Here is an 8,770-nt window from a genome sequence, read left to right on the forward strand (position 1 = left end):
TTATAATTATAATTATCACACCTTGGATCCTATCGCACGGTTTCAGAGGAGCTTCTTTCCTTCCCACGGATTCACCCCTCCTGGTCCAGGAAACCACGGGAGAAACTGAGGCAGGGGGCAGCAGGGCAGTTAGGTCACTAGGTGGGCACCCGCCTCCTGGATCTCCTCAGCTTCTCCATGCACAGGGTACCCCCACCCATCCACGGGGCTCCCGGCCAGGAAGTCTGGGAGCCCCTCAGTCCCTCCCCCTCCCCCGGCCAGCTGTCAGTTGTCCGTCCAGAGCCCTTCTCAAGGCCAGGCTGACCCTGGTGTAGTCGGGCCGGGCAGCCCCTCTTGGCCTCCCTGTGACATTGGAGGCTCGCCCTCCACCCCGTGCCCTCACTCCTGTCTCATAGGGCCACTCCCCCACCCCGGGGAGCATGCCCCCAAAGTCGACGGGGCCGGGGAGGGCATTCAAAGACTCTCTAGGCCGGTGCCTGGTTTTCTGGGGTCTCTTCTTTCCTCCTCGTTGAATCCCCACCCCCCTGGTGCCTCACTACCTACAGTCTCCCACCCAAAATCAGAGCCCTGACAGCGGGGACAGTTGGAGCCCAGGTGGCATGGTGAGCGGCTCACCTGTCTGAGTGCCATCACTGCGGGGGCCTGCTGACCTCCGGGTGGGGCGGGGGACCCCTGCCCTCAGGGAGCCCTAGGGGAGGGGGGGCGGGAAACAAACCATAGGACCCTATGGCCCACCCTATGTTCCCGTGGTGTACCTGGGTGCCAGCGGCGCCCACACTCGCGCTGCTCCTGCGAGCAGAACTGCAGACGTTCACAATCTGCGTGTGTCCAAGCATCGGCTCACAACTCAGCTCTGTCCCCGTGGCAGGCTGCACACCTAAGCCAAACCGGTCGGAGTGGGTTGTGCTGAAATTTTTGTTTGTGTCAATGGGACTTGGAGGTGAGTCAGGGAGGGACAAGGATGGGTGGGGTGGGGTAGTGAGAAGAGTGAGAGTGAGGGTCAGGTTGAGTGAGGGGGAGGGGGAGCGGGTCAAGGCAGGGGGCAGGGAGGGTTGGGCTGGGGGGGCGGTCAGGAGGATGGGTTGGGGTTCAGGCAGATGAGAGAGGCCCTTAGTGAGTGAGTAACACCCCTGTGTGCAGTGGGATCCCGGGTCAGAGGAGAGTCAGAGGCTTGGGGCGCCGGTGGGGGAGACCCTTGGGCTTTGGGAGACTGGAGTGGATAATAATAGATCATTGTGGAGCCAGGCGGCAGCATGAGTGTGGACAAATTGTCAGCGACCCAGTTCTACACAGCTTGGTTCCTCTGGGTGATGGGAAGCTGCTCTCTGCCTCGGTTTCTAGTTTGCACAGAGGGGCTTTGGGGTGCTGATGGACGTCATGGCAGGTTACTGATGCGGGATTGGCTTCTGTCCCCAGGACCAGGGCACTTGCGGGTAGAAGCCTCAAGCTCACTTGGGCCCTTCCTAGGACCCCTCCCCCACGCGGGGGCTCCCATGGGAGGACCTCCAGCAGCTCTTCCCCCCTGGAAACGCCTCTGCCCCCGCAGCAGCACAGCCGTGTGGGCCACTGAGTCCTGCTGTCTTCCCTGAGGGTTCACCTGAGGCTCCGTCTCATGGGCTCTGCTGCTCCTACTCCGCAGCCTGCAGGCCGGGAGATGCCTGGACCTCAGCCCTGTCCCTGCATCACAGCCATGCCTCCTGGTTGCCTCCCAACCTCCCCTGGAGCTCAGGGGACTGGAGTTGCTTGTTCCTAAAGAGGTCTACTGCTGGAGTGACCCACGCAGCCAGCCAGCCGAGATGGCTCCGCAGAGGCATGCGTGGGCCCCATCCTACAGGCCGGTGAGTGCAGAAGCCCCGCCTCCTTGCCCTCACCCCACGGGCTCCCCAGGCATCTGCAAGTACTTGACACCATGAACTCCAGCGCCAGGGCCTGGGGTAGGAGATAGATGCCTTTATTCTTTGACCCTGTCTCCGGATGGGCTGGCACTTTGAGAAGCCTCTAGAAATAAGTCCTGGCAGGTGTAGGGCAAGAGTGGGAGCCTGCATGGAAAGGAGTCTTCCAAGGGGTGACAGCAGCAAGGAGGAGGTAAGAGCAGAGGAGGCGGGGTCCTGGGAGCTTGGCAAGAGCATGGATTCTAAAGTGAGGACCACAAGCGGTGCCCCCTGCACCCTCCCAGGTCTTCCCAGGAAGCCCACCTGCTGGGGAGCACGGAGGCAGCCCCCAGGGGCCAGCGGGCCTGCAGAGCCTACACCTGTGACGCCTGCAGGGAGCACCAGGCCTTCGGGGCCCGCCCATGCTCACGCCCAGCGTGGACGCTGTGGGAATGGTCCTCTGCAAGGCAAAGACAGCCACTTCCTGGTCATCGGCCTGAGTGCCTGTCACCACCGCACTCAGCTGCCCTGGGGCGGGGGGGGGGGGGGGGAGCCTGCGGACACCCTACAACCAAGCCTCAACCTCGGGCCGGGCACCAGGGGTAGCAGGGCAGCTGCGGAGCCGAGGTGTCACCTCAAGGCCAGGAGAGCAGGAGGCCCGGGGCTGCGGGAAGCCTGGGAGGGCTGGGAGCTTCGTGGAGAGGGCGCGAAGGCCCAGAGGGGACAGGCAAGTGTTCCCTGGGGGAAACCTGAGAGGACCGAGGCAGAGGGCTACGCTGGCGGGAACGGGGAGGAACTGGGGACTCCCCGGAATTTGAGGACAGATTTTCTTCTGAAGCTGGTTGGCATGATCTTCCCCCTGTGTGGCCCAGGAATGCTCACCTGTCTCATAAACCCCGAGTTCCCTCCTCCGCTCCCCTCCAAGATCCACGCCACCTTGGACCTGCAGCTCTACCTGTTTCCCTGGCCAGCACTCAGCACTCAGCACAGCTGCCCTGGTCAGAGGCCAGGACGCAGAGCCGTCGTAGAGGGGTGGCCCAGCCCAGGGGGCCCTGAAAACCAGGGGCCAGCTCCTCCGGCTCCAAGACACCCCAAGGCCCTCCTGCATCATGACCATTTCCAGGCACGGGAGACAGACACCCAGAGCAGGAAAGGGGTGAGGAGGAGACAGACGCACTCGGAGCCAGCGGGTGAGGGTCATTCAGAGACAAAGACGGTGAGACCAAGTCTGACACAGACAGAAAGACCTAGAGACATTTTGGGAAGCCCGCTTGCCCCCGCTGCCCCTCCCGCCTACTCCCCTCTCCACAGGGACCCAACGACATTTCCCTGTTCAATAGTGTGAAGTCCCTTAAGAATCCCCATCCGCACCCCACCTCTGCCCCTGCCCTCTCCCCTCCAACCCCCTGCTTGCGGCTCCAGCTCTCTCTCAAACCCCTTCCCGGCCGCGTCTCTAAGGGACGAGCTCCCGACGCAGGGCCTTCTGCAGCCTCTCGTCCTGGCCGGTTCTCGACGCTTCTGTTGGTCCAGGTCCTCGTTCTGGCCAAGAACTAAGAGCCAAGAGCCCGAATCCGGGCCAGGAAGGCGGGAGGCGGGCAGTCAGCTGGCCAGAGTGAGCAGGGAAACCTGGAGAGGGTCGGGGACCCCAGAGTACAGCCCAGGGACGCGGCCCCGCCGGCGGGCCCCAAGCAGCACTGAGCCCCAGGGCTGGGCTGGGGTCAGGGTGCAGCGGGGACAAGGAGAGGACAGCGGGAGCTCTGCCAAGGACTGACGTGGCCGTGTCACCTGGGGACCCCGTCGGGTGGCGAGGTGGGCCCCGGAGGTTATTAGCAGGTGATGCAGGTGCAGAAATGGAGGAGCCCTTCCGGCTGCCCTCGGGCCCTCACCCCATCCTCTCCCAGGCCCGCCCTTGACGTCCTGCTCCTTCAGTGCCAAGGTGGGTGCTGCTCTGGGGTGTGAAGCGCACGTCACACAAAGGCCCTTGGCTTTGCCTCTTGTTTTCTTCTTGCTCTCCTCTCTCTCTCTCTCTCTCCTCTCTTGCTTGATTTAGACTAACCACAGGAGGCAGGGGTCCTGAGCACCCCCCCCCCCCCCCCCGGGCCCAGTGGATAACCACCTCTAGCTACTAGATGGGACGGAAGCGGGGGCGTGGAAGCTGGGAGGAGGGTCACGGAGCTGGGAAAGAGGCTGGAAAGGCCCCTGGGTGGGGAGTTCCCTGTTCTACCCAGGAGACGCAGAAACTGTCTGTCCCAGGGTGCCTGGCTGGCTCAGTCGGTGGAGCATGTGACTGTGGGTTGTGGGTTCGAGCCCCACATGGGGTTTAGAGATTACTTAAAAAAAAAAAAAAAAGAGCTTTGGGGAGAAAAAACAACAACAACAAAAAACAAAAAAAAATGAGTCTGACAAAATGGGCTGTGGGTCAAGAAGGCATAGGTGACATGACACAGCCCCCTGCCCCTGCCCCCCCGCAGCTTGTTGCCTAAGTCCTGGGAAGTGTGACAGATCTTGAGTCCAGCTGTTAGGAGGCTAGCGGGTCAGAGCGCTCTTGGGGAGAAGGCTGGCCTTCAGACTGCCGTCAGGGACACTAGAGGTGGTGACCGGGGAGGCAGCCGGGCGCTGCAGTTGGTTAAGCGACTGGACTCTCGTCCAGGCCCAGGTCCTGATGGGAGGGCCCGGAGGTCCAGCCCTACATCAGGCTCTGAGCTCAGCGGGGAGCTTGCCTCAGGTTTTCTCCCTCTGCCCCTCCTTCCCCTCATGCTCACTCTTAAATCTTTAAAAAAAAAAAAAAAAAAAAAAAAAGGTGGTGACTGTTTGCAGAGTTTGTTACCAAGATCTGGGAAAACTGAGGACTCAGGGAAAGCTGGAATTGGATGGGCCGACACTTTCCAGGCTCTTACTGAGTTTTGGCTTTAGGGACATGTGGGAAACAGGTCTTGTGACCTTCTGGTCTCTGTGCCTTCCTTTTTTATTTTACTTCTTTGACACAGAGAGAGAGTACGTGCATACAGCAGGGGGAAGGGCAGAGGGAGCAGGAGCAGCAGGCTCCCCGCTGAGCACGGAGCCTGAACACATGGGACTCATCCCGGGGTCCCAGAGGCGCTGGGGATGCTGCGCCGTCAGACTCGGGGTTACAAGCCCGTCCCCACTGTGGCCCTGTCACTCTCTACGCCTCCAGTCCTGGGGCACAGGGGGGAATGAGTTCAAGGGTAGAGACCAAAGGCAAGAGTCGCAGCCATCACTCCGGGGAGCAGCCCTGCACTGGGGACCTGTCCTGGGGACCCATCTGGCTGGGTTCCACCCCTGCGGTGCTGGGGGCAGAAATCTGTCTGCACTTCCTGCTGCAGCCCTGACCAGCTTGGACCTGGGCCTCTTCCTTCTTCACCGGGTCCTGGAGGGACACAGGAGGCGGCTCAGGGACACGCTTACATAAAGGGAGACCCCAGGGAGGGGCAAGAGGCACGCAGGCTCCCACACGGAGGAGGGGCAGCTTCCGCTGGATCCGGAGACCCTCCCTGCCCTTAATCTCGGGCCCAGATGTCCCCGTCCTCAGTTCCTTGCGTTGTATGAGTCTAAGAGGCGAGCTGAAGTAAGGAATTCTTCCCAGGACTCAGCAGCGCAAAGTTCCCCAAGGCTTAGTCGGCTCAGCCCCGACCCGAGCACGCACACTCACAGGCCCTGACCCAAGCAGGCACACTCACCGGCCCCCACCCACGCATGCGCACTCCTCCCCGCCAAAGCACGTCCCGCAGGTCCCAGCCAGCACGCACACTCGCCGCAGCCTGCGCGCACACGCACAGGCCGGAGAGGCGGGCTTTACCACCCCCTGGTGGCCAGAGCCGCGAGGCCGCCCCTGCGCTCCCGGCCCTCCGGGCTCCGCCGCGAACTCTCCGGAAGCCCCGGGACGCGGACCCCGCACACAGGTTTTCAGCGAGGAAGCCGCGGCGGCCGCGGGGGAGTCACCCCGAGAGTCGGGGCGCGGCGGGGCCCGAGGCCGTGTCCGCCGCCTCCCAGGCGCCCGGGCCGCGCTCACGGCCCCGCCTGGCTCCTCCCGGGCGGCGGCGTCCTCGGGGATCCCTCCCGGCCCCGCGGAGCCCCCGGCGCCCGGCCCCGCGCGCAGCCTTGGCCCCTGCGCCCTCGGGGACCCGGCTGCCCTGCGGCGTCCCGGGGCTAACAGGCGCTCGGGCCGCTCGCCCCCGCCCCCGCCCCACGACGCGGTGGGCCCGCAGCTGCCCGGCCTCCTGTCTCCGGGTGACCGGTGCTTGGCGGCCCGTGAGGCGGCCGTTGCTGGGCGGCGGCGGGGGTAGGGAGGCGCGGGGGGCCCGGGGGGACCGGGCGGTGCGGGGGGCCAGGGGGGGGGTGACCGGGCGGTGCGTGGGGCCGGGGGGGGGTGACCGGGCGGTGCGGGGGGCCGGGGGGGGGTGCCCGGGCGGTGCGGGGGGCGGGGGGGGGGTGACCGGGCGGTGCGTGGGGCCGGGGGGGTGACCGGTTGGTGCGGGGGGCCGGGGGGGGGTGCCCGGGCGGTGCGGGGGGCCGGGGGGCGCGACCGGTTGGTGCGGGGGGCCGGGGGGGGGGGTGACCGGTTGGTGCGGGGGGCCGGGGGGGGGGTGACCGGGCGGTGCGGGGGGCCGGGGAGGGTGACCGGGCGGTGCGTGGGGCCGGGGGGGGGGTGACCGGGCGGTGCGGGGGGCCGGGGGGCGCGACCGGTTGGTGCGGGGGGCCGGGGGGGGTGACCGGTTGGTGCGGGGGGCCGGGGGGGGGGGTGACCGGGCGGTGCGGGGGGCCGGGGGGGGGTGACCGGGCGGTGCGGGGGGCCGGGGGGGGGGTGACCGGGCGGTGCGGGGGGCCGGGGGTGGGGGTGACCGGGCGGTGCGGGGATCCGGGGGGGGTGACCGGTTGGTGCGGGGGGCCGGGGCGGGCCATGGCGCTGGCGGGGCCCCCGGGGGGCGCGGGCTGGACCTGGCGGCCGGTGGCCCGGGACGCACTCCTGGCGCGGGCCTTCCACTCCTGCACTGAGCTGCGGGGCCGCTTCTACGTGGTGGGGGGCCTCCCGGGCGGAGGGGCCTCGGAGCCGAGCGGCGACACGGTGCTCTTCGACCCCGCCGCGGGCCAGGCGGTGCGGGGCGCCGGGGACGGCCCGCGGCGCAGCCACCACGACGCGGCGCCGGTGGGCGGGCGCTGGCTGTGCGTGGTGGGCGGCTGGGACGGCTCGCGCCGCCTGGCCACCGTGGCCGCCCTGGACGCCGAGCGCGGAGCGTGGGAGGCGTGGAGCGCGGCCCCCGGCAGCCGGCCACCCGTCGGCCTCAGCAGCCACACGTGCACCCGCGTGTCGGACCGGGAGCTGCGGGTGGCGGGCCGGGAGGGCGGGACCCGCACCCAGCGGCGCTGCGGGAGCATCTTCACGCTGAGGCTGGACCCCGGCGCGCGCACCTACTGGTACGGCCCCGCGCCGCCCCGCGCCTGGGCCCCGCGCCCCCGCCTCCCTTCCTCCCTTCCGTGCTTTCGCCACAGTAGAAGCAGAGCGCTCACGTTCCCCAGAAAGCCCAGCTGAGGCCCGAACTCCTGCCTCCCTGCAGCTATAAGGAAGAGGGCTGCCGCACGGCCTCGCGCTCAGGCCACTGCGCTGCCCTGCTCCCGACTCCGGGGCCCCGCCCAGGCCACCAGCTATTGCTCTTTGGGGGCTGCAGCTCCCCCGAACCGGAAGTGGCTGGGCATTGGAGTCTGGGGAAGATTAAGGTATTCTCTACTCCCATCTTGCTGCGGGTGGAAGGGGGCTAGAACTGTGAGGTCCGAACTCCTCCAGCAAACCCCTTCTTTCTCCCGGAAGGAGGAGCCCCCTGCTGCCCCTCATCTGACTGAACAGCTTGCCAGGCTCGTGAGCAAGGGGCAGGGGGCCCGGCAGGGGCCTCGGGGACTGCGGCATCACTCATGCTCTGTGGTGGGGCCCTTTGCTGTGCTGTTTGGTGGAGAGACTCTGACCAGAGCCAGAGACACCATCTGCAATGACCTCTACATCTATGATACGCGTGAGGGCTGGCTGCTGGAGGAGGGGGGGAATGTGGACATGGTAGGGAGATAGGAGAACCACAGACGCAGAAGGAGGATGGAGTGACGGGGTATAAAGAGGAGCAAAAATTAATTGACCAGTTAAAGGAATACACAGAATATTAAACTGTGCAGAGACCCACAAATTGAGGAGAAAAGAAAACGGGGGGGGCACCTGGGTGGCTCAGTGGTTGAGCATCTGCCTTCAGCTCAGGTCATGATCCCGGGGTCCTGGGATTGAGTCCCGCATCAGGCTCCCTGTGAGGAGCCTGCTTCTCCCTCTGCCTGTGTCTCTGCCTCTCTCTGTGTCTCCCATGAATAAATAATTAAAATCTTAAAAAAAAAAAAAAATACGGGCAAACCTTTGGTCTTGTGAGAAGCCTCATGGTGCCAAAATGCTACTGCCTCATTAGCACCCTCTCTCTTACCCAACAGGCAAGTCCCCTCCTCTGTGGTTTCACTTCCCCTGTGCAGACCGTGGGCTGAAACGTGTGGGCCACCGGACCTGCCTTTGGAACGATCAGCTTTACCTGGTTGGGGGCTTTGGTGAGGATGGCAGGACACCCAGTCCACAGGTTTGCATCCTGGACCTATTTATCTAAAGAATAGTGCCAAGACGCACTGCCACGCCTGTTGTGTTGCAGACTCATAAAGCATTGCCCGCAGACCTATCTGCCTCATTTCAAATGCTTATTAAATTTCAATCTGAGTCAACATTTGTTTGTGAATCTTTTTTGGGGGAGGGCAGTAAACAAGTAGACACATCTTTATTTGCAAGGGGAAGGATAAAATATGGGACCTCCTCTGATACTGTGAGCCATTAGCCTAATGGAACCAAGCCCCACAAGTCATAGGCT

At 64.9% G+C, this 8,770-nt stretch overlaps 1 protein-coding gene across 1 annotated transcript; it reads left to right on the forward strand.

The window, feature by feature from the left end:
• The first annotated feature begins 6,720 nt into the window (after nt 1-6,720).
• On the forward strand, nt 6,721-8,627 carry KLHDC9 (kelch domain containing 9). The gene is made up of 4 exons (XM_041773404.1): nt 6,721-7,304; nt 7,445-7,604; nt 7,696-7,894; nt 8,349-8,627. The coding sequence occupies exons 1-4, from the start codon at nt 6,790-6,792 to the stop codon at nt 8,513-8,515; spliced, it is 1,041 nt and encodes a 346-aa protein (XP_041629338.1). The 5' UTR covers nt 6,721-6,789; the 3' UTR covers nt 8,516-8,627.
• Nucleotides 8,628-8,770: the final 143 nt, after the last annotated feature.

Source organism: Vulpes lagopus, chromosome 11, assembly GCF_018345385.1.
Source record: "Vulpes lagopus strain Blue_001 chromosome 11, ASM1834538v1, whole genome shotgun sequence".
NCBI lineage: Eukaryota > Metazoa > Chordata > Mammalia > Carnivora > Canidae > Vulpes > Vulpes lagopus.